This window comes from Lissotriton helveticus, chromosome 6 (assembly GCF_964261635.1).
Source record: "Lissotriton helveticus chromosome 6, aLisHel1.1, whole genome shotgun sequence".
Classification (NCBI taxonomy): domain Eukaryota; kingdom Metazoa; phylum Chordata; class Amphibia; order Caudata; family Salamandridae; genus Lissotriton; species Lissotriton helveticus.
The window spans coordinates 428,324,472-428,349,590 of NC_136067.1; the positions used below are offsets into that span (position 1 = coordinate 428,324,472).

The 25,119-nt window shown below is 47.0% G+C and overlaps 1 protein-coding gene across 1 annotated transcript in view; it reads right to left on the bottom strand.

Annotated features, from left to right (window-relative positions):
- TRAPPC12 (trafficking protein particle complex subunit 12) overlaps positions 1-25,119 on the bottom strand; it is a 1,039,319-nt gene that overhangs the window by 343,649 nt on the left and 670,551 nt on the right. Inside the window, exon 6 of the mRNA XM_078647874.1 lies at positions 5,993-6,105. Coding sequence (XP_078504000.1) covers positions 5,993-6,105 — 113 coding nt within the window. The remainder of the gene's footprint in view (positions 1-5,992; positions 6,106-25,119) is intronic.

The window sequence follows — 25,119 nt, forward strand, 5'->3', positions numbered from 1 at the left end:
CACATCATTGCCCCTTTCTGGACAAAAATCATCAACTCCTCTCTAACTTCAGGCCGTGTCCAAGATTCCCTTCAACTAGGACAAATCCTACCCATACTCAAGAAACCAGGGGACGACCCAAACGATCTCAACAACCTCAGACCTATCTCCCACCTCCCGTTCCTAGATAAAACATTGGAGAAGTGCGTTCTCCAACAAATTAACAAACATATTGATGATTTCAACCTCCTCGATACCTTTCAATCGGGATTCAGGAAAGGTTGTAGCACCGAAACAGCTATGCTCAATATTTCAGACGATATCCACAGAGCCTAAGATGAAGGTGAAGCTTGTCTCCTCATCCTTATTGTCCTATCAGCAGCATTCAACACAATAAATCATCCAGCTTTACTTGAGACTAAGAAGAGGCGCTCTGGCATTAATGGCATAGTACTAAAATGGTTCACCTCCTTCCTTCAGCACCGTTCACAACAAATTAAAATCAACTCCTGTCTCGCCATGCCAACACGAGTCACACTTGGGGTCCAGCAAGGCTCGATCCTCTCACCATCCCTCTATTTCTTCATGGAACCCCTTACAATCATTCTGAAACAAGCAGGAGTTAAATACCACCTATATGCAGATGACACATACATCTACTACAAAATCAAATCACCCAGTGACAACCCACACCTTAATGTCATACTACCCAAGTTCCAAGCTTGGTTGAACGCAAACCGCTTAAAGCTGAACCTGGACAAAACTGAACTAATACTGTTCTCTCCCAAAAGTAACGACCGACCAAGCCAAGACTGGCTGAAGAATCTTGATGCCCTAAAATGCTCCCTCGTCTGATCTGACTCAGTAAAGTCACTACGCATTACCCTGGACAAGAACTTATCAATGAAGGACCACATCAAAAACTCTGCAAAAGGTGTGCTTTACTCACTAAAACACCTCAAGAAAATGAAACCTTTCATTCCCCAGGATGATCTCAAGACAATAGTACAATCTCTAGTCCTCTCTAAACTGGACTATGGGAATGCCATCCTAACAGGGACATCAAAAGCTCACCTAAGCCCACTTAGGTCAGTCCTTAACATGGCTGCTCGACTCATAGCTGGTGTTAAAAGATTTTAACACATCACACCAACCCTTAACTCCCTCAACTGGCTTCTCATGGAAGGTAGACGTATTTACAAATTGGCCTGCATCACACACAAAATCCTTCACTCACATTCCCCCAACTACCTAAACACCAAACTGGCAAAAGCAGGAAAATCCAGAACTCTGAGAAGCTCCAACTCACTTCTTCTCATCCCCCCGAAATTGAAAAGGAAAACCACTCAGTGCCGATCCTTTTCTGGTAACGTACTCGGGATGTGGAACGCACTCCGTATAGACCTCAGATGCAACCCCTCCTTTTCCTGATTCAAAATGGACCTGAAACTCTTTCTCCTCAACAAATACTTTACAGAACAAGTCAACTAACCTAGACTTCAATAACCTAGTTGACTCCCCTCTCACCTGACCATCAAGGATAGGTGGTTATTTGACTGTTTCAACCACCTGCGTTTTTCTCCCCCACCCCTTCACTGTATGTCTAAATATTATGTTTTGCTTATATGTTTATGCTTCCTTGTGTCCTGCTATGTAATGCAATTTTCTTTCCTTTGTGTATGTAAAGCGCTCTGATACCCACGGGTCAAGCTAGCGCTATATAACACTTTTAAAATAAATCAATAAATAAAGAAGTAGGAACGGGAAACAAAATATATGCTGCAGGGGTCATAACTGTGCCAGAGCTCAGAGAAAGTCTTCTTTCTGGTATTGAAATTTCTGCGCTAATAACCCTATGGCCCTTTCCAGCATCTTGTCAATAGACGTACACTTTATAGGAGGAATGGATGCTTGTAGGGCACCGGTATATTTCTTACTCACCATTTTGAGGGTTAATAGAGGCCACTGGGAGTAGAGTTAGATTGCCACGGTTGCTCTAAAAACTACTAACATATGCACAAAGAAAGAAGCCACAAGTACCTTCCAGGAGAAAAAACCAAGAGGGGTTGCCCAGCCCAGTCTCCTTTGGGCTCTGACGGCCGCTCTTGGTGGTAGAGTCGTTGCACACTGTAGATAGTAGCCCTGCCTTCTCCAGCTCCCACCAGCAACACGGGCAGCAGGGATTATGGGGAATGCAGTGCCCCACCAGACAGGGATCCTTGAATGTGAGTCCTCGAGCTATATTGGGTTTAGATAGTAGCCTATCCATCACTACCACACACAAACAACACGGCCAGCAGGGATTATGGGTAATGCAGTGCCACACACACAAAACAAGGAGGGACAGGAGAGTAAGCCTTCTCTACTTCTCCTACTCAGACTGTAGACCTCACTAAGAGAGAAGGGTAAAAACAAGCTACTAATTAAAGAGAGCTGGGATTTAACTTTCCAAAATGTATGTAGGACATATGTATGGAAGGGGAAGAAACAAAGAAAACCAAAGAAAAAACAAAACCTTTTGGAAAAACCCAAGTTTTTTTTTTTTTTAGACTGCCCTCACCGACTATGTAGTGGCATGCTTCATTACAGGGCTGCTGATACAACCTGGTGCAGACCAACACTCTGGGTGGAGCGCTGTTTTTTCAAGAAACATCCCAGGGATGCTTTTCTTGAGTTTGTAATCTTGACCCGGTGTTATCCCTTTTAATACGCTTTATGTCCTCAAGGCCTCCTATTTATTCCACTTTCTCTTACATGTTTTTAAGTTAGCATTGATTAATGTTTACTCCCGCCCTGTCAGCATAACCAAAGAGTCCAGTACTATCGAGGACTTGTCCCTCTTTATCTCAGTAATCCCAAGTAGTACCTATCTCCTGGTGGGGGGCGATCTGAATTGCCAATACGAGCCCCTTGAGGGTCTGAGTGAAGGCGTCCTAGCGACAGAGGACGATCATTGGTCTATTCCTCTGATCCAGGCTCCACCGTCTAGGGCAAGGACGCCGTTAGCTATACAGATCATGGCACTAACTCTAACTCATTCCCTACGAGCATGTAATGGTTGCACCCCTTCTGATACCCAGCTAAATGTACTTTTAACAAACCTGGACAAACGTCCAACCTTGATTATATTCTGGTTGAGACAAGGCTATGGTCGAAGGTAATAGATCTTAACGTTGTTACAAGAGTTGATAGCGACCATAATGCCCTAATTTTGGAATTGGGTTTGCCTAATACCAGTAAGAGTGGTGTATTACTTTCCGGGGATAATGATGGTGATCTTACCCCATCTAATGACAGGCGTAGAGTAAGATGGCAGAAATTACTGGAACAAATTGAAAAACTTTACAGCTTGGCTATCCCATCTTTTATGGAGGTGGCAGCCCTATCCAACCCACCTGTGCCCCCTGACTACCTCAATAACATGGAGGCTCTCCATGAGGGGCTAGTAATTAAACTGGCAGTTGTACTTAGCCCTCGGGTTCTCAAGAAGGGAAATAGGGCCCCCCATTGTTCCTGGTATAATACTACTTGCAGGAAGGCCAAAACTGAACTATTGCAGGCCATAGAAGAAAATAACAGAACTGAAATTAAAGACAGGAGGGCACACTACAAAAGGATACCTAATTGTGCGAAGGAAGAATGGGATTATGATAAGTAGTCCAGTCTAACACATGCGCTAGCTGCTAAAGACTTTCGTAAATTTTGGTCTATTATAAACACTGGCTGTAGCGAGCCGAAAGCAGCCATTGAACCTAATATAGCAGCAGAAGTCTGAGAAGGTCGCTACCGGGCCTTGTACTCTACTGAGGGTCTCTCTGACGACTCTGAATTAACATCAACTCAATCTGTACTTAATACGCAGTCAGAGGTGATTGAGTTTACGGTGGTGGAAGTTTGTAATGCAATTACTAAATTCGCCTCAGGCAAAGTACCAGGCCTGGACAAACTCCCGGGTGATCTTTTCAAGCACAAGCCGAAAATCTGGGGTCCTTACCTTCAGACCCTCTTTAATGCTGTCCTGAGAGGCATGGCGGTTCCAAGTACTTGGCTGAGTGCAGAGATTGTCCCTATACATAAAAAGGGCTCTCCTCCCATCCAACTACAGACCCAAAAAGCCTTATTGATGTCCCCCAGAAAATCTTTGCGAGACTCATTTTGGATCGCTTACAAGATTGGATAGAGGAGTTTGCAATTCTAATTCTAAGTCCCTATCAGGCAGGGTTTAGGAAGAATACTTCCACCGTGGACCACATTTTTCATTTAATTCTCTTGCATTGGAAAACGGTGAGAATAGAGGGCGGCAGCCTCTATTTGGTATTCGTGGATCTACGCTCTGCATTCGATCTTGTTCCCCAGGGGAAGCTTTGGAGTGTTCTTCTTGAGCTGGGTATCCCTACTCACCTTCTATCCGTCCTGATGAGGCTGCATGAGGCCAATTTTGCCCAGGTCAGATGTGGGAAAAGCGGTGCCCTGTCATCCCGATTCCCTGTTGGAAGGGGGGTAAGGCAGGGCTGTGTGCTTGCACCGACCCTGTTTTGCCTCTATGTCAATGGGATAATCGCGCAACTTAATGGAGTACAGGACAACAATGCTATTAAGTTAGCTGGCGACAGGGTGACTGCCATTATGTTCGCGGATGACACCCTCTTACTTTCGAAGTCTCGGATGGGTATACAGCGAACATTGGATGGCTTTGAAGAATTCTGCACCGCCCGGGGACTGGAGATCAACTCCCTTAAAACCAAATTTATGATCTTTAATCCCCCTAGAACAACTCGACCGAATCCAATTCTAGGGTCGACGAGACTCGAAAGGGTAGGTACCTTCGACTATCCGGGGGTTACCATCAACGAGAACTTGTCGTGGGGTCCCCAGCAAACCAAATCGCAACTTAAATTGGCTCAACTATCCGGAAGAATTCTCAAACTATCCAATAAATCCACCAATAAACCGGTTGGCCCCCCGTTGGAAGTTTATAAATCGCAAGCAAGGGGTGCTATTATGTATGGGGGAGAACTCTGGGGACACTGTAACAGGTCTGAAATTACCAGGATTGAAAACAAATTCTTAAGACAGCTTTTAGGACTCCCACCTAGTACCCCGCTACTTCCTTTAAAGCTGGACCTGGGGATCAGATCAATTGACGAAGAGATAGCATTAAAACCTCTCAGGTTTTGGAGTAGGCTCTGAGCGAATATTGACCTATCCTAGTGCTCTGAAAATTCCCTGGCTCACTTTCATCAAGAATGAGTTTATGAGGCTAGGAGTTCCTGCTCTATGGGCTGACCCAGAGAGGGAATGTAAAGCAATTTCACGATCCACGCTTGCGATCATTTCCGTTCTGGTAAATTTAATGCAGCACTGTGTAATCCTCAAATTGGCTCTGTTACTGCCTCTTTTTTGTATGTGAAAGACCATTACTCGTTCGAGCCTTTTTTTAGATGTCATATACCCAATATTAGCAAAAAAATTGTATGTTCAACTGAGGCATAGTGTTCCACCCCTTCGAGTTTTTACCAGCAAGTGGTCACCCCTTGCTTTGAAGAACTGCCCAGCCTGCAATTGTGAGACTGAAACTGAGCTCCATGTCTTCTTTTTTTGCTCGGCGTATGACAAACCGAGGAGGTATTGGCTCGTACCCCTGTGTAAAAATCTGGGCTTTCGTCATTGTATGCAAGCACTCAGAGTGTTAAAGTCTGACACAACTGAATTTATTGCATTTGCCGTTTCGCAATTTCTGGCAGCTATGCGGCACAAGCGCAGAATTATGCTTACATGTTTTCCTATGCCCTGTGTTACAATTGCCCCCAGCAGTATAGATTCTCGCAGTCTAAATCCACCCAGTTCCATCTTTGCCCACACAACATCACTCCTTTTGTACAATAACATTTTTTCTTTATCCCGCAGCCCAAATTAGCAGACGATGTCCCCAAACATCCAGCAATGCCACTCGATTTCAATTAAATGGCAATCAAACGCATCCGCAAATAAGGAAATAAACAGATTAATTTACCTTTTCACAGACAGTTTTCATACTGTGAAGTCTGTCGAGTGACTCTTGCGGATTTCCAAGATACTGAGGAAGTTCAGCATGTAAGATGCGCATGGAAAATGGCACCATCGAACCTAAAATAAATAACATGCATCGTTAACAGTATTCGTCACCAATCAAAAGCATATTGTTTTCATTAAAGAGGATACTGTAAGTAAATATATTATGTCAGGGTAGGACTGGCCTATACGGCAATACCCAATGGGCTCATCTGACATGTCAGTACGTGGACAGTTTTATTTTTGTGGGCCTGTTTTTGGGTATGTTTGGCCAGTTTTTTATTGTTAATGTTCTAGATACTAAAACAAACATTGGCTGCTGCAAGCTCAAATCCATGCAGCCTTCCAAAATACTTATACAGCGTCTTTACAAGTTCAAAACTGACAACATTTGCAATCATGAGCTACTTTCGTAGCTTCATAATTCACTAATGAGGGCCACTTTTATTTCAGGGCCCAGGACTATTCTGTGCACTATCCGACCCTGTACCTTGTTAATTGAACAATTACGAACAATCGCAAGCTGCCTGTTGATGGTTCTGTTCTAGCTGCTCTGTGCGTCTCTCTGGCTTGCAAAGTCTATTACCCTGTTTTTTCCTCAGCATCCACTATATTTTTGCCTTAGTGATGTAATGGAGCGGCTGTGCATTAGTAGCAGATAAAACCACTTCTGTTTTTTCAGCTTAACGTCCCCACAACTCACCACACAATAAAATTCAACTAGGTCACCCCCCATTGCACTGCAAAGTAACACAGTAGCGTTGCACACCTACCTAAACCAAACATTAAACAAAGTATTAGACTACAGAAACTGACCACTATTTAAAAGCATGCCTTACCACACTACGCTGCACAATACACCACCGCACACCACATAAGACTAGTACAGAACATAAGACCACACAAAATTCATCACCACTCCGCACTAACCCCCAGTGCTGCACGTCACATGTTCCCACAGCACTTCACACATTTAGAAACATTGACTTGACACACAGCACCTTATTGCACAGCTTTATAACACACAAACACCAAACATAATATACAGTACAACATATCACATCATCATGCAGCAACACACCACGCATCAAAACATGAAAGAAATGCACATTAGGTCAAAGCAATTCTACCTCTCAGGAATAGACAACACAGCATATTCTAGGGTATGGGGTGAGACTTTGGTCACACAAACAAATTCCCCGGGGATCACCCTCCTTTTTGTCGAACCTGTCTCCAAGACAATAATATCATCCTAGTGCTAAGGTGCCACTAGAAACTGTGGAAGGCGCTACGTACAAACCCCATAACATAACACTGTGACAGATTAGACAAACCGCATTGCAACAACTTTTTATCTACTGACTGTAGGCGAAGACAATGATTCCGGTCATCAAAGTTTAGAATTAATAGACGTTTGAAGCCAGGGCCGGCTTTAGCGCTGGTGGCGCCCAGTCCCAGTGCGACAATCATTTTTGGCACCCCCACGCCCATGACCGCCTCCTCGGATTCTCTCAATACCACCAGGCAAAGGTCCCCTCATCTCTCCAAGCTATTGATAGCCACAGCGCTCCCCCTGAGGTCAGCGCCCCAGTCCACGGGTCAGCGTCCAGTACGGCCGCACCAGTCACACTGCCCTAAAGCCGGCCCTGTTTGAAGCAACAGCTGTATAGAGACCGAGTGCTGTGTTTTTTTCTGATAACAAGACTTTTACGTCAGCTTGTATCCTAGTTGGTACTGCAAAGCAGACAAAAGCATCGGGGAAATTCAACGAAGGGCTGTGTTAATGGCGCAGCTTTAAAGAGGCCAGTTCAATAGTTCATGATCAGTAGGCACTAAGAGCTTATCGTCCCAAGTGCCACACAGAGTTGGACTGGCCTACAGGGCAATATGGCACAGCTGGAAGGGCTGTCTGCTAGATTTGTGTGTGGGATTTTGTTGAGCTGTTTGTGGGCCCGTTTTATGGAATGATGGCCTAGTTTTTACTTTTGATTTATCTGATCATATCACAAACATTGCTTGCGGCAAGGACAGATGCACGCAGTCTCCCATACCTTGCAAAACACATATACACAATGTATTTAAAATAAGTTAAAAACTGCCACGATTTGTAAATGGGCCGTTTTTTTTAGATATCTGATTTGCTAAAAGGGACCAGGAGTATCTTCTGTCGCAGTCCAGCCCTGGCGTAACAGCGCCAGGTACACTGCTACACATGGGCATACTACAGCACACAGAAGACAACAGTGCATTCTACTGAGAGCTGGAAAACATTCCTACATTTCCTACACAATGCACCGGCAGCAGAGGTAACATCCTGCTTTTCTTAATGACTGCGAACTTTCTTAAATAAATTAAGCGCTGAGCAAGGTAATATGTCCGGTGGGCATGGGACAGCCACTGAAATGTTAAAGGTTAGACGGAAAATGTCAACATTATCGGCACCATCTTGCTCTCCTTGGGCCCATTCGTGCGCATAAGCGGCAGCCATTTTGTACACCATGGCCTCCCTGCCCCTCGCCGATGGCCAGCGTCTCTCTCACTCTCGACCTCGCAGGCGACCCCTCGCGCGCTGACAACCCTCCCCTCCACTCTCACACGTCTTGGGTCATAAACCCCTCTTCAGCGCGGCTCTGCCTCAGAACCCCATCCTGCTCCCAGCGCGACACTTCCCTTCATCCCTTTCATGGTCCCAGGCCATTTGATGCAAACCCCCTTTTCCTGTGTGCTCGTTTGTCTTCCTCATTCCCAGGCCGACACCTAGCTCTACCGATACTGTTCCTTGCCCCTCCCCGTACGGTAGAAAGCTTCCCTCATCAAAGGACCCCCGGGTCGATCAAAGCCCTCACCCTATGAGATCCGACCAAACCCCCACATTCCATGAATCGGCGGAATGTCCAGCTGCGCGGTAACCATCACCTGTTGTGACCGGGGTGGGGACTTCAACTGTAAATGTGTGTGGGAACGGGTATGAAGGGGAGATTCGGAGGATATCCCTCCGTACATCAAAGCATTGCCCAGGATGTGTTGTATGTAATAAAGCAATAAACTTGTGTATAAGAGGCCAGGCCTCAGAGATGCGGTTAGAGCACCTCGTGACGATACTCGCTGTCCGAACCGATGTGTTCTCCTCCGGAGAGATTCTGAATAAAACCCTTGTTTCCTGTCTTCCAGTCTCCAGCGCCTGCCTCTTCATTTGATTAATATCTTGTGGGTTTAAGAGGCGACACCGCCGGGCAATACTTAAGGATCTTTTATTCTGGTTGGTAGCTTGACCTTTAGCAATTGGCGTCCCAAACGTGGGGCCCATCAGCGACTCGTGGATCCAGTGGGAGAGGTCCTGACGACAGAGTGAACGACTGCAACGATCGGGAGCGCGCCTGTCCGATAGACCCTCGTCTGACAGCCGATCATCCGAACTTCACTGGTTCCGAACAGACCTCTCTCGAGTGATCTACGGTCCTGACTGGGAACCATCAGGAGTGCCGCGAGGAATACGAGGAAAAGAGGACGATCGGGCGCTGGATTCGGAAGACAAGAAACTGTCCATGCGGTCCGGGTAAGGTCGTGTAAACACGACGAATTGCGAAATGATTATTTGAATTGTCCAGAAAATACTAGTATTACTCCTTGTTAATTTATTTGGAGATCCTCTGTCTGCAAACGGAGAAACAACAGGCTCTCCCTTTTCAAACAGTGGAGGATAGGTAATACAACTGTTGTGTCTATCCTTCTCCCCCACTGATCAATTACTTGAAACTGAACTATTGTTCACAAACTGTTTTCTGGAGATTCTCTGTCTGCAAACAGGGAAGAGCCCCTCTCCCCCCTTTTTACAGATAGTGAAAGGGTAGGTAACGCACACCTTTGCGAGCCTACTTATTCTTCCCACTGAATTGTTTTTTTATTTTTATTGGTCCATGAGGTATTCACTGTTTGCAAACAACGTAGAATAGAAATATTCTGTCTAGTCTTTGCACACAGTGATAAGATAGGCAGTGCTGACTTTTTGTCCCTCATTGCGAGCCGTCATGTCTGTCTTCTCCCCACTGATCGGTAGCCTGTTTAGCCCGGACCGCTTATTAGAGATGAACCATCCGGCTCCACCGGAAGGCACCCCTAATAAGGACATGTTCATGAAGCATGGATTGATCGCTCTAGCCTATAACAAACTGTGGCATAAATATACGAAAAAGAATGAAGGAAGTCAGTGGCCACTGATAGGATCCTTCGATGACGACAAAATAAACGCGCTAGAAACAGCCCTAGGTAAAAATAAGACAACGCCCGCTATGCTTGATAGTTTCGGCATGTGGCGCAAAGAAACTAAACAACATAAAAGGAAAATTGAGAGTAGGTTGGAAAAAGAGCTGCGAAAAGCAGCCCACCTAGCTGCTCAGAAGCTAGAAGGAGAGATAAAGGAAAGAGAGAAAGCCAAACAGAAACTAGAAATGGAAACATCAAGCCAGTGCCCGGTTAGAACACCCTCCATGCTCTACCCTGATTTATCCTCGAGACAAAAACGAGCGAGCGATGATCTGCTGTTAGGCCCTCCGACCATCTACATGCCCCCTCCATATGCCCCTTCCCAACCCTTAGCACAACACCCACCACCCCCAGGTGCAAATGAGGGTAGTGCCACAGCATCGGCCCCCATGGTCTCTATGTCGGCCGAACCTCTTGTACCAAATACTCTGCAAACGGCAACGTTGGGCGACCCTGAGACCCGAGGGACCGGTTCCGCCAGAATAAACAGACTAAGCAAAGATGAGCGAACAGGGATCGACAAGATAGTAAGAACACTGGTAGAAAGGAAGGAAGGTGAAGAGTACATCACGGATATGTTTAAATCATATACAGGGAGTCACAGACGACACTTTACTGTACGACTGTGTTACCATGTCTTGAATGCATTTGAGGACCGATATCGAGACCAAGGTCCCGAGAGCCTAACGACTCTGTACCGGAAGGTCGATATCGGGGATGAGGGCGAGTGTGATGTGACGGATCTCCTTACGCGTACGCTTGAGGTTTTCCGCCACCTCACGGAACGAGAATCGGGAGCTAAACCCACGACATCCGTGGCGACCGAACCACCAACTGAGCCACCTAGCGCCATGATGCCAATACGAGAGGCTGCCCCTTACTGGGTGCCTCCACGAGGTGCAGGGACTCACGATGATGCAAACCACCAAGATGCAAAAGGAAGGGTAGTGTACAACTGGGTCTACCAGCCATGGGACCTACAAGAGATTCTGACATTCCGGAAATCTCTACCCGACCTGCGTAAAAACCCCACTGCCTTCTATACTGAATTAGGTACAGCCCTAGGTTCAACGATTATGACCCTGGCTGACATCGACTTGTTTTTCGGGTTATGTCTACCAGCTGATGTGTGGAAGCAAATCCGGAAGGTCGACCACCATGAGCTGCTCGGACATACCTGGACACAATTTGAGGAAATTGACAAACAACGAGGACCGGGACAGAAGCCTTTGAAATCCATTTTAGACCTCCCAGATAAAATCGTACAGAAATTGAAAACCCTGATTCCAGAAAAGAAAGTGGACTGGTCGATAGTAACAGCCTGTCGCCAGAAACCCCAGGAGGATGTATCGGAATACTTCTCTCGGTTCGAAACAGTGTTCTCCGATTACAGCGGCCAGGACATGACCACTGCAACCGGACACCATCTGTTCGTCCAAAATTATGTTAAGGGTCTGTCGTCCGAGGTCTCCCAGAAACTGCAGGCTAGCGAGAGTAGTTGGGCAGCCTCCAAACCTACGGCTATCCTCCAGATGGCCCAATATTATGAACATCAGAAAAATGAAAACGATAGGGCAACCGAGAGAAAGAAGAAGGATTTGAAAGAGAGGGTGATGATAGCCCAGCTGCAAGGGGTGACTATAGGACGAGACCAATACCGGGGAAACTATCAGACGAATGCCCCTAAGTCCCAAGACCGTACTTCGACTCCCCACAGTGGACGTACAGACATTAGAGAGGACCAGTGTGCTTTCTGTAAAGGGACTGGCCATTGGAAATCCCAGTGCCCGGTTCTTCTGGACATGATCAGAAACAAAGACCCCAAGGACATAGCAAATGGGCCGAGAAATAAGGGACAACAGCGAGGGCCCTCAAATGACACGACTAACGACAGATCAGGTAGACCAAATGCATTTGATCGACCCAGACAGAACCAATACCAGCAATCTGACTATGATGACACCCACAACTTTGCATAGGACTGCCAAGGGCAAGGGAGGGATCCAGTCGAGCTCTATGTTGACCAGCAAGGCCCTTACGTCACTGCTAAGGTCCTGGGTACCACGTCTCCATTTCTGGTAGACACTGGCGCAACACGTAGTGCGTTATCTAAACGACTGATTCCGGGGGCACCCTTGTCTGGCTCACTTATAACATCGACAGGTTTCGATGGAACGCCCTCCACTAACCCTTTGTCCGCCCCGATCCTCTTTGACGTAGAAAACAACACCACTGACACCACGTTTTTGTTTTCCTCCAATAGCCCTGACGCCATTATGGGACTTGACCTATTGAAACACTTCCGAGCGACGATTAGATGTTCTCAGGACGGAGTTCGAGTTTTTCTTTACGACAACCCTGTCCTGCTTAGACATTGCCCTCCCCGACGCATGTTTTCCATCACCGACACTGACACATCCCTGCTTGACACTCTGCCTCCATATCTATGGGCCAAGACGGATTCGGACGTAGGGCGCATGTTAATCAACCCAGTGCACATTACTGTCCGACCAGGCGCAACTCTCCCAAAACTTCCACAATATCGGATATCGCCCGAGGGCGAGAAGGCATTGGTAAAAATTATTCAGTCGCTAGTCGACGCTGCAGTAGTGGAGGAAGTAGTTAGCAACGTTTGCAACAGCCCTATCCTGCCTATTATCAAGAAACAGGGAGAGGGAGATGAGAAAGCATACCGTTTTATCATCGACCTTCGAGAGATCAACAAAGTGGTGGTACCTCAGTACCCTGTGGTCTCGGACATCACCACCATCCTGACTTTGATTCCTTCTACTGCCACCACCTTCACTGTCATTGACCTCAAAAATGCATTCTTTTCCATCCCCATCCACCCAGACAGCCGATACCTCTTCGGCTTCACCCTAAAAAACCGCTCATATAGGTTCTGCCGAGCACCCCAGGGCTACACAGAAAGCCCTAGCATCTACAGCCAGGCCCTCAAGAGACAACTAGATCAAGTCCAGTTACCCGACGGAGTGGTGTTAGTGCAATATGTCGATGACATCCTCTTAGCAGCCGACACCACTCCATTAGCAGTCACAGCCTCCATTCAACTCCTGCACTTCCTTGCGGAAAATGGCCACAAGGTCTCCAAGAAGAAGTTGCAATTCTGCCAACCCCAGGTCACTTACCTAGGCCACCTTTTGTCCAAAGAAGGAAGAAAACTCACCCCTGATCGAATCCAAACCATTCTAGATACCCCTGTCCCTAAGACCCAGAAGCAGATCCGCTCCCTATTAGGCCTCACCTCCTTCTGCCGACAGTGGTTACCAAACTTTAGCCTCGTTGTGAAACCACTGCTTTCTCTGCTAGGTAAAGACGTCCCTTTCCCACTCCCTTGGACCCCTGAGTGTAAAACCTCCTTCACGGAACTACGAGATGCCCTCTGTTCAGCCCCCGTCCTAGGTACCCCTGATTACAAAAAGCCCTTCTCCCTTTACACTCACGAAAGGGAGGGGTGCGCTTTATCTGTCCTGACCCAGGCCATCGGCCCTAAGCAACGACCGTGCGCTTACTTCTCCGCCACTCTTGACCCGGTAGCCAGAGCCTTGCCTGCCTGCCTTCGAGCCGTAGCTGCTGCTGCTATCTCTATCCGACAGAGTGAGGGGATCGTACTCTCGAATTCCCTCACGGTACTGGTACCCCATGCAGTCGACACCCTCCTGAACCAAACCAAGACGCAACATCTGACGAGTGCACGACTGACTGGATACGAACTGACCTTGCTTGCACCCCATATCACCCTGAAAAGATGCACCACACTGAACCCGGCAACTCTGTTACCCTTGCCAGAGAACGATCCCAACGTGCACCCCGTACATGACTGCGTGACACTTACAGACGAACAGACTAGAAGTAGGGTTGACCTCAGAGACACGGCTTTCCCTGACCCTGACGGAGAGCTGTGGGTGGACGGTTCTTGCATCAAACTCCTCGATGGCACCACTTCCGCTGCCTATGCAGTCACCACGGCCCGAACTGTAGTTGAGACAGCCCGTATCACGCAACGATCTGCCCAGGCAGCGGAACTGATTGCCCTGACCCGAGCCTGCATCCTGGCAACAGGAACTACAGCGAACATTTACACCGACAGCCAGTATGCCTTTGGGGTGGTTCACCATTTTGAGCTCCTTTGGAGGGAAAGGGGATTCTTGACCTCACATGGCACCCCCATTTTGCACGGGGATCTAGTCTCCGCCTTAATCGAGGCCGTCCTTCTCCCCAACAAGCGTGCAGTCATCAAATGCCAGGCACACAAAAGGGTGACAGACATCATTGGACAGGGAAATGCGCTAGCCGACGTCACTGCCCGAACGACAGCTGAAAATAGGACGACAACACATATGTACGTGACCAGGTCACAAGCAGAAAAATGGACTGACGCTAGAGACACTATTAGAGACATTCAAACGGCTAGCACACAACACGAGTTGACTGAATGGACACGGGTGGGATTAAAAGACGATGAAGGCTGCTGGCGGACAAAAGACACGAACAAATGGTTGCTACCTGATTCATACCCGATTCCCATACTGACTATGGCACACTCCCCTGCCCACATAGGATCAGCCCCCATGATTGAACTTGTCTCCAGAGTTTGGCACAATGATAAAATCACAGATTCCGCCAAACGTCTGGTCCAACAATGCTTGATATGCCTGCAACACAACCCCGGGAAAGGAACTGTAGTGCCCCGGGGAGGATTTGGGGTCCCAAACCACCCATTTGAGGTCCTGCAAATGGACTACATCCAGCTAGATAGGTGCCAAGGCCTGAAATACGTGCTTGTCGTGGTGTGCGCCTTTAGCAAATGGGTGGAAGCATACCCAACCCGTGACAACACTGCTATGGCCACTGCAAAGGTACTATTAAAGGAGTTTTTTCCCCGTTACGGCCTTTGTCGTATTTTATGGAGCGATAATGGCCCCCACTTCATAGCCGAAGTCATCCAGTTCATCTTAAAGGGGTTGGGCATCAGACAGAAATTTCATGCAGTCTTTCACCCCCAGTCCGCTGGACTCGTTGAGCGACACAATGCCACACTAAAGCTTAAACTGGCCAAAATAGTAGCTACGACAGGTCTGAAATGGCCAGATGCCCTCCCCCTAGCATTGCTATCGATGCGTTCCACCCCCACCAGACATCACTTAACCCCTTATGAAGTTGTTTTCGGCCGACCCATGAGTATCTGGTCGGCACCAAAGTCAACTTCCATTCATGACGTCCCGGACGTCCTAATGTCTGATTATCTTTATAAATTGACTGAAACTCTGTCTGTCATTCATCAGCAGGTGCAGCAGGCCATCCCCGATGCTTCCAGGGGTCCGGGTCACGCCATCCAACCCCGGGATTTCGTGCTGATCCGAAATTTTCAGCGGACGAAAAGTTTGGAACCCCGGTGGACGGGCCCCTGGCAAGTGTTAATCACCACCCGGACGGCTCTTCGTGTGGAGGGGAAAAGGCATTGGCTGCACGCGCACCATTGTAAGAAGGTCTCCCCGACCCTGGCCACGGCAGAAAACATCAGCGACCAAGAAGAGCTCCTGAACAAGGACCGACCGTCACTAACCTGCTATCCTGATACCGAAACACTTGAACTTTCCAAATTCTCTGATCCCACTGTGCCATCCAGAGAAGGGTATTTCCTGCGTCGAAAGGAGGGAGCTTTGGCTAAGTAGACCACGAACTAAGTTGAATCTCAAAACGGTGACCCAAAGCAATCAAGGGTTGCCTGGAGAGAAGCTAACTAAGTCTGTGGTTCTGCCCACTACCGAGCACCTTGAAAATGAAGATGATGGAAGCGCCAGATAAGAAGATGATGGAAGCGCCAAATAAGAAGATGATGGGGACAACAGGAAATACCCACTACAGAAACCCAAGAACAGACAGACTCCACAGCTCAAAGACAATTGCACTCTTCATCGCAATCCTTTTTTGCTTTCTCCTCATGACCACACTCTGGATTGTGGAAGAAAATTCACCTGCTCATGAGACACTCCTGACCACTGCTCAGCCTATCACCGCGAAGGAACATTATCTGATTTCGCTCTCTCCCCAACTCAGAGAGAGGCGAAAGGAGTTTTGGAATAACTCTTTCGTACAGCTCCTTCACCAGCACAATCTCGCCACCAATGCCACCAACTGTTGGATCTGTGGGTTGCTACCCCACGCCACTGGACACTCGATACCATTCATCCCCTCACCCTTCTCGGTTCATGGCTCCTGCCTTGCTTGGCTGATCCTCCTGCAAGAAAGCTACAAGGACAATGCCACCTCCAGCAAAACCGCAACGCATTTCTCCCACGGGGTCCGGCGAAACAAAACAAAGACTCACTTCTGCCCGCAGACCTCCGACGACTCCGTCCACATGGATATCCCTGCTAAAGAACGAATTGAAATGCAGGTGTTCAACAATCCGACCAGACCCACCTTCTCCTACCTGCGGAAACGAACGGCTGCCACCCTGACTGTGGCCCTGTCAGTCATCAACGTCACAGGCCACATGTGCATAGAAGGACATGGGACACAGCTGGTGGGCCACAGTGCTTGTCGTTTCACCAGAACTTTGGACTCCACGGATCCACCTTCCTTTGTGTCGTCCCCAAACATGTATTTCGTCTGCGGCACCAAAGCCTACACTTGGCTCCCCAAAGGCTGGGGGGGCACTTGCTTCATCTCCTTCATCCTTCCTCCGACTTATGTGGCCCCAGCGAATCATCATAGACAAAAACGAGCCAAAGACATCGAGCAAGCCGACTCAACAGGAGCACAGTTCCTCGATGCTATGAATGGACTTGTTCCTCTTTGGGGCCCGATGGCAAACAGCCGGGCCATCCGACATTTGACTCAGGCAGTTGAGACAACAATGAATATCACAGCTGGTATCTTTGCCAACAACACCGCCGAACTCCAAGCAGTCCGCTTGGTGGCCCTACAGAACCGCCTTGTCCTAGATGTGGTTCGTGGCGGACCGTGGTGGAGCATGCCGCATTATTGGGTCCAGCTGTTGACACATCTGACTACGATCGGAGAGTACTCACCCTCCTTACCAACGAACTGCACTATTCGAGAGTTTCGCAATCAAGACTAAACAAACTGAAAAAAGATGTAGAGACATTACTCCACAAAGCCCTAGAGGAGAATAAAATTACTGAAGAGGAGTGGAAATTTCTCAATAATACTAATCCAAAAATCCCCGCATTTTACGGACTACCCAAGGTCCATAAGAGTCTCAATGACCCCCCCCTCAGACCAATAGTGGCATCGATCGATTCTTTGTTGGAACCCTTAAGTCAATACGCGGACAGATTCCTCAAGCCCTTAGTAGCTGAGCAAAAATCATATATCCGAGACACGGCGGATATGATAGCCAAAGTGGAAGGGATCCCCTTCGATGAAGAAAATGAACTGATGGTGACTCTCGATGTAGAGTCACTCTACACTAACATACCACAAAGAGACACCATTGTGGCAGTTAGGAACCTCCTGGAAGAGACAGACGTAAGAGGAGGTAATAAAGAGTTCATTGTCCAATGTGTATCGATGGTTCTACTTAACAACATTTTCCTCTTCAAGAAAGACCTCTATATCCAGAAGAAGGGGACCAGCATGGGCGCAACATGTGCGCCCAGCTTGGCCTGTATATATGTGAGCCTATTTGAGAACAGGCACATATACAATGAAGTGAGTCCATTTTTCGAAAATATTCGAAATTGGGCTCGCTTCATTGATGATATATTTTTCATATGGCTGGGAACCGTAGAGCTATTAGAAGAATTTCTCAGTTGGCTCAACCTAGGGGACCCAAACCTCAGATTCACAGCAGCATACAGCAGGTCCAAGGTCAACTTCCTGGACATCTGCATTAAGAGCCAAGACCAACAACTGAAAGTGGAACTGTACAAGAAGGAGTCCGATAGGAATACAATCCTACACTACTCCAGTTACCATCCCAAGAGCCAGAAGGACTCGATACCTTTTGGAGAGTTTCTTCGGCTCAGAAGAAATTGTACGGATTTAGCAGATTTCCACAAACATGCCCAAGAAATGAAAAAGAAATTTAAGGACCGAGGTTATCCCAAGAAACTGCTCAACCACTCGCTCAAAAGAGCACAATGCTACAATAGGGATTGTCTCATCAAAAAAACAGACAATAAGAAGACACAGGACAAAATAGTGATGGTGAGCCAATACTCAGTTATAGCCAACCAAATCAAGAATATCATCAATCACAATTCGAAAATCCTAAACAACGGCCCAGACGTTACTCCTCTGGAGCGTCCCCTGTATGCATACAGGAAGAACAAGAACCTGAGGTCCAATCTTGTGCATACATATAGAGAGGACAGGATAGAGACCCAAACCACCCTGAGTGGACAGAAAGCAACAGGGAACAATAAGTGTGGAAACTGCTGCATCTGCGAGTTATGCATAGTGACTAAAACAGTGGTACATAATGGAACCACACATACAATCACCACCTTGAATAACTGTAAAACAAAGAATGTAATATATATGATCCTGTGTCCGTGCAACCAGGCATATATAGGTGAAACTGGCAGAGAAGTGAGGCTCAGGATAGGGGAACATAAGTCTGCGATAAATAACAACAAAGAAAATGCCCCTCTTGTGTCCCATTGGAAGGAAAATGGACACGCAATAAAGGACCTCAGATGGGTCATCCTGGAAAGAGTTAGAGAACTCACAAGATCAGGAGACAGCACTAAGAGACGAAAACAACAGGAACAATTGTATATGGTTAAATTCAATACCATCAGGAAAGGACTAAATTCTAGGGAAGAGTGGGAGGCTCTTATTTAGGCAGCCTATCCTACCATGATACCACCGTTCAACTACTCTAACCCAACAAACTGGATCACAGGCAGATAGCCCTATACTTAAAAGAATCAAGTTTTGAAAGTTACAGTCTGACTAAAACAAGCTGGTAAAACCAGTGACACCAGTAGGTGACTCTCTCTGCATATATTCATGTGTGACTGAGGAAAAAGGTATCATCTATAGGGAAATTGCAACCCACTAGCACTTAAAATTGAATCCAACAGCGCTGTAAAGGTACATATGAATCACTAGTCCAAGATGGCGCCCACAGCGAGTGGACACATCGGGGCGGCCCATTGGTCTAAATAAAATATTCACTTTGAGACCTGGACCCTCTAGACTGTTCAAGATGACACTATTTCGGTTAATCTACAACATATCGAGAACGGAAAACAGTATGAGAGCAATTCTCTCTATGTTTGGAAACAGCACCACAATACGGCACCTACTACCGATTCGGAACGTTTCCGCAATTTAAACACACATCGGAGTATATGTCATCCAAACATTCGTAAGAAAAATGCACGTATATCTTGGGAGACGTGTTTATACATACAAATAACACGCGGGGAGACCTCATGGTACAAATAGCGGTTTCTAACACCGTTCAAAGATGGCGCCCACGCTAGCATTGTTTACTGAAGCGCGATTTCGGCGCTTTTTGTGACAGGTGCGAGCACAATCTTTTCGTGACAGGTGCGAACACTTTAATAATTAGGATCAGATATAAATACAGGCTCCAAACACCACACACTAGAGCGAGTGAAGGAACGAGGCAGAAGCACGACCACAACGTTATTCTGGTAAGTGTATACCAAGCCCATATGCCCTTTAAGCAGGGGAAGCCACTTAGATTGTAATTTAAACAACAGGATAGAATGTCCTGCAGGTAGCTAAGACAGGGGATAGCCTTAGCCCCATACCATCAAATGGCACAGAGGAGGTATGACTTTCTGCATTGATTACTGGTCCGGGGTGGGGGCCCTGGGTTCCTGACTCAAACCTCAGCTGTACAGGGAGAGCTAGCAGAATAAATAACTAGGTACCCTTGGTTCCTTCTAAAAGTAGAAAATAGGGGCAAGAAATAGGAATTTGAGCACTATGGGTGTCCAGTAGGATAGAGGGTATATCACAGCAGCAAACATAAGAGTATCAAAAAGAGAGGTGCAAGTTATCTTCCGTGGTCAACAACATAGCCAGGAGTAGAAAATCTTGTAGTATTTAAAACATAAGTAGCAAATGACTGTGGCACATGTGTCTTCATCCAACAGAACATATCCAGTTCTGGAGTAGACCAGCGACATTGCATGCCCGTTCAAAGAACGTTTTAAAACTATATGAGGTAAGATACTCTCAGTATAAAGGTTCTGATTAGATATAGGTGTATACTCAAGACACTGTAAGACTAACATGAGATTTAGACATATAATAAAAATATTTACATTAATATCACAGATACATGAAAATCGGGAAAACGCCTGACAACCTCAAAGAAAGAAACCCCAAGACAAGGAGCTCCTAGTTCAGGAGAGAGGTAATTATGTGAACACATAGACCCGCCTAGCTGGTAGGGTGCAGGAGATCCCATCCCATCCCTAATAGAATTATTTTGTTATTTGACAGAAGGCTTGAAGAACAATATTTGCAGAAGCAAAGTGAGATTTTAAACAGACCCCATCCTGGAACGTCTCCCACACGACTCTAAGGGTGAGAACTCACATTTCCTACCTCCCTCGGGTCCCTGGGTGTAATAGTCCCCCCGGAATCAAAAAGGTTTTCCACACCGAAAAAGACTCGGAGGGATCGCTGTGCGAGTTGCCCAATCGTTTTATGGCAAATGGGATTGTTCTAAAGTAACAGCAGTGCACAATGCAAACAAAATTGAGCTGTCAGATGTACCGGGTAACATACCATGAGTGACCAGATGTGTATTCTTTGACTAACTATCTCAGTATTAGAAGATAGGAATTGTCAGATAATAATGGGAGCTAAGTCATAGTGGGGAAGCCATAATGTGCATCTGATAAATTAGAAACCTACCTCTTTAAGAGAAAGAGAAACAGGTATTATGCACGATAATTGATTTCGTACATCTCTCCTAATATATCTACAGATACGGTGTAACCATCCGTTCCTCGAAACCCCAGAAAAGAGAAGTCCTGAGGAAGGTGCCACAAAATCAACTGTACAGCACCGAAACGCGTCGACGCACTGTTTTTTGTTTAAAAGAATCCAATCAGGGCCGGGTAAAATTTTAGATGGGTATTTCATTTTTCCACTAAAGCTTCATAGCAACAGCATTGGTTCAGGCCATTGGATCTGGTTAAATACAGTGGCATAGATATCTGGTGGGCCACATATGCATTAGGGGTTTTTGTGACTATATGTAGTTTGCCGTCTATTTACTGTGAATATGCTTTAAATTGTGTCCCTATTTTTCGTGTACCGTAATATTGTGTTCGTGTAACATTGTTGAATATTTAATTTTTATCCCTCCAAGGCACCTTTCCCTTGGATTTTAACTGTATTGCAAAAATTGTATGAATTTGCTTTGCTTTTTATTGTTTGATTGTAATTTTAATAAATATAGATTGTTAACGATTCTATTTCTTTGTGGAAACCTATTTTTATATCCATTTATATATCCACCGCACTCTGTGACCTTTTCTTCTTAAATAGGAAAGGCCAATAGTCAACGGTCGACCAGTCGACTCCAGGGATTCCCCCTTTTGACTAACTGTCTTCCTACCCTGTTCCCTGGTGAAAGTGGGGTACCCTCTCCTTTTTTAAACCAGCTGTTGTACATACATACCGGACAACTCGCCCTCAGTGTACAAAGCCATCGAACATCTTCACAGACTCTCTTCGGAAGTCCACCAGGAACAGGAAGAATGGTCGCTTGGTGGTTGGTTCTGGAACACCGTTAAGAACTGGGGCTGGAGACTGTTCACCGTTATCCTAATTCCTGTAGTAGTAATATGTGGCCTATGTTTAGGGATTCAATGTCTGCCACCCCTGTGTTCATTATGTGCAAACTGTATTTGTCCTAAGGTCGTGGACTTTGGAAACGAACACATGGGGGCATTATATGATGCCGAGGTTGGGAATTTGATGAAGATTGACATTGAGTAGGCAAGTTGGCTAGATATGTTGAAAAGGGAGGACTGTTAAAGGTTAGACGGAAAATGTCAACATTATCGGCACCATCTTGCTCTCCTTGGGCCCATTCGTGCGCATAAGCGGCAGCCATTTTGTACACCATGGCCTCCCTGCCCCTCGCCGATGGCCAGCGTCTCTCTCACTCTCGACCTCGCAGGCGACCCCTCGCGCGCTGACAACCCTCCCCTCCACTCTCACACGTCTTGGGTCATAAACCCCTCTTCAGCGCGGCTCTGCCTCAGAACCCCATCCTGCTCCCAGCGCGACACTTCCCTTCATCCCTTTCATGGTCCCAGGCCCTTTGATGCAAACCCCCTTTTCCTGTGTGCTCGTTTGTCTTCCTCATTCCCAGGCCGACACCTAGCTCTACCGATACTGTTCCTTGCCCCTCCCCGTACGGTAGAAAGCTTCCCTCATCAAAGGACCCCCGGGTCGATCAAAGCCCTCACCCTATGAGATCCGACCAAACCCCCACATTCCATGAATCGGCGGAATGTCCAGCTGCGCGGTAACCATCACCTGTTGTGACCAGGGTGGGGACTTCAACTGTAAATGTGTGTGGGAACGGGTATGAAGGGGAGATTCGGAGGATATCCCTCCGTACATCAAAGCATTGCCCAGGATGTGTTGTATGTAATAAAGCAATAAACTTGTGTATAAGAGGCCAGGCCTCAGAGATGCGGTTAGAGCACCTCGTGACGATACTCGCTGTCCGAACCGATGTGTTCTCCTCCGGAGAGATTCTGAATAAAACCCTTGTTTCCTGTCTTCCAGTCTCCAGCGCCTGCCTCTTCATTTGATTAATATCTTGTGGGTTTAAGAGGCGACACCGCCGGGCAATACTTAAGGATCTTTTATTCTGGTTGGTAGCTTGACCTTTAGCAGAAAGACCACAGGCAGCAAGAGCACCGGGCTTGGGCACTGAATCCACTGACTCCTCTAAATGATCTCAAACCAACAACGAATAGTTTTTCCCCCCAAAGAGAATTCTTTGCTTATCCTTTGGTTGATTCAGAGCCCTTCGGAAAAAATCCATTACAACGCAGTCATTACATCGCAATGCCTTTACAACCAACTTTTACAACACAAATGCCTGTACATTGCATGCCATTACAACGTATGCCATTACAACGTATGTTATCACAACGTGTTATAAGGTAAGTAATGGAGAATTTTAAGTTTTAGGGTGGGTATGGGTTTAGGGGTAGTTGGGAATAGTAATTTTTACACCTACACTATCCAACACTTTCCCTAATGTTGCACTCACTGGAGTGGGAGTAGTAATTTGTACCCCTATGCTATCCAACACATACCGTACTATTGCACTAAAAGTATTATGCGTTGTAATGTAATGCGTTGTAATATTAGTTTTAAAAAATACGTTGTAATGGTTTGCGTTGTAAAATCATGCGAGGTAATGGTAGTTGCGATGTAAAAACCGCGTTGTAAAAGCATGTGTTGTAATGGTTTGCGTTGTAACATCATAAATTCGCGCCCTTCAATGCAAAAGTGTCCTGTATGAGCATTAGCACATTCAGGATAGAGGCCCTGCACTGCCGCGAGATTCAATTTACTAAGAAGCAAGAGACCTAAATCTAAAGTAATCATGGAAGGTGACCCATGTCTTTTTAGGTCTCGCTAGACGTACGCAAAAGCGAAGCTTTTGCGTCTAGCGAGACAACTAATGTCATCACTTTCAGGGGAATGTAGACAGCAGACTGTCACGAGCGTCTCCTGCCGGAGATTCTACCTCGTGAGCGCGCACGTCGCCGTCCCTCATATTCCCATGCAAAGAAAGGCACACTGAACACACACATGCAGGCAAGAAGGCACACACACACAGGAGCGCACCTACACACATACAAAGCCCCCCCACACACCCCCCCCGCCGACGCCGCATACATAGAAGTCCCCCCCCACCTGCCGCCGCCGCATACATAGAAGGGCCCCCCACCCACCTCCCTGCCGCCGTCGCATACATAGAAGGGCCCCCCCTCCCCCTGGCCGCCGCCGCATACATATAAGCCCCCCCCTCCCCCGCCGCATACATAGAAGTTCCCCCCCCCCACCGCCGTATACATAAAAGTGCCCCCCCAGGTGCCGCATACATGCAAGCGCCCCCCCCACACCATACATGCAAGCGCCCCCCCCCACACCATACATGCAAGCGCCCCCCCCTTACCGTGATTCTAAGGTCTTGCAGCCTCCGCGGGGCTCTCCCTCGGGCATGAGCCCCGCGTCACCAGCACTGCTTTCCCGTGGGCGCGTGCGCGGGCTTCCGAAGACGGAAGTCCCGCCCCAAGGAAGGTTTCGCTTTCGGAGCTGGTTTTTAATTGCCATGGCGCGCGCTTTACGGGCCGCCACTCACAAACATTTGATGTACATGGGCACTGCACTTTATTTCAGCATGGCGCACGCTTTCATGTTTTTGCTAGGGATTGTGTTGTCAAACGATCCTCGTTGAGTTTTGCAATCTTATTTATACTAAGTACCATTGCCACCCGTTATTCCACAGTATTTCACTTATCTCATTGTGCCGCTGTACAGTGTTGATCTCTTTGGGCGCTTTGTTTCCCGGTATCATTTTTGTTCATGTGCGCACACACAATGAAAGGATTATAGCTCAATGGTTACGTGCTTTCCATAGCTGCCGTCTGGCCTAGAGGCTATGGCACTGGCCTCCTAAGCCTGGGGTTACGGGTTCGAATCACATTTGGGGTGGGGAAACAAACAGTTCTGTTTTATTTTTTATTTTTGTCAGGGTCTTTTCTAAAAAACATTAGTTGAGTTATATGCTGGGTTATATCAGTT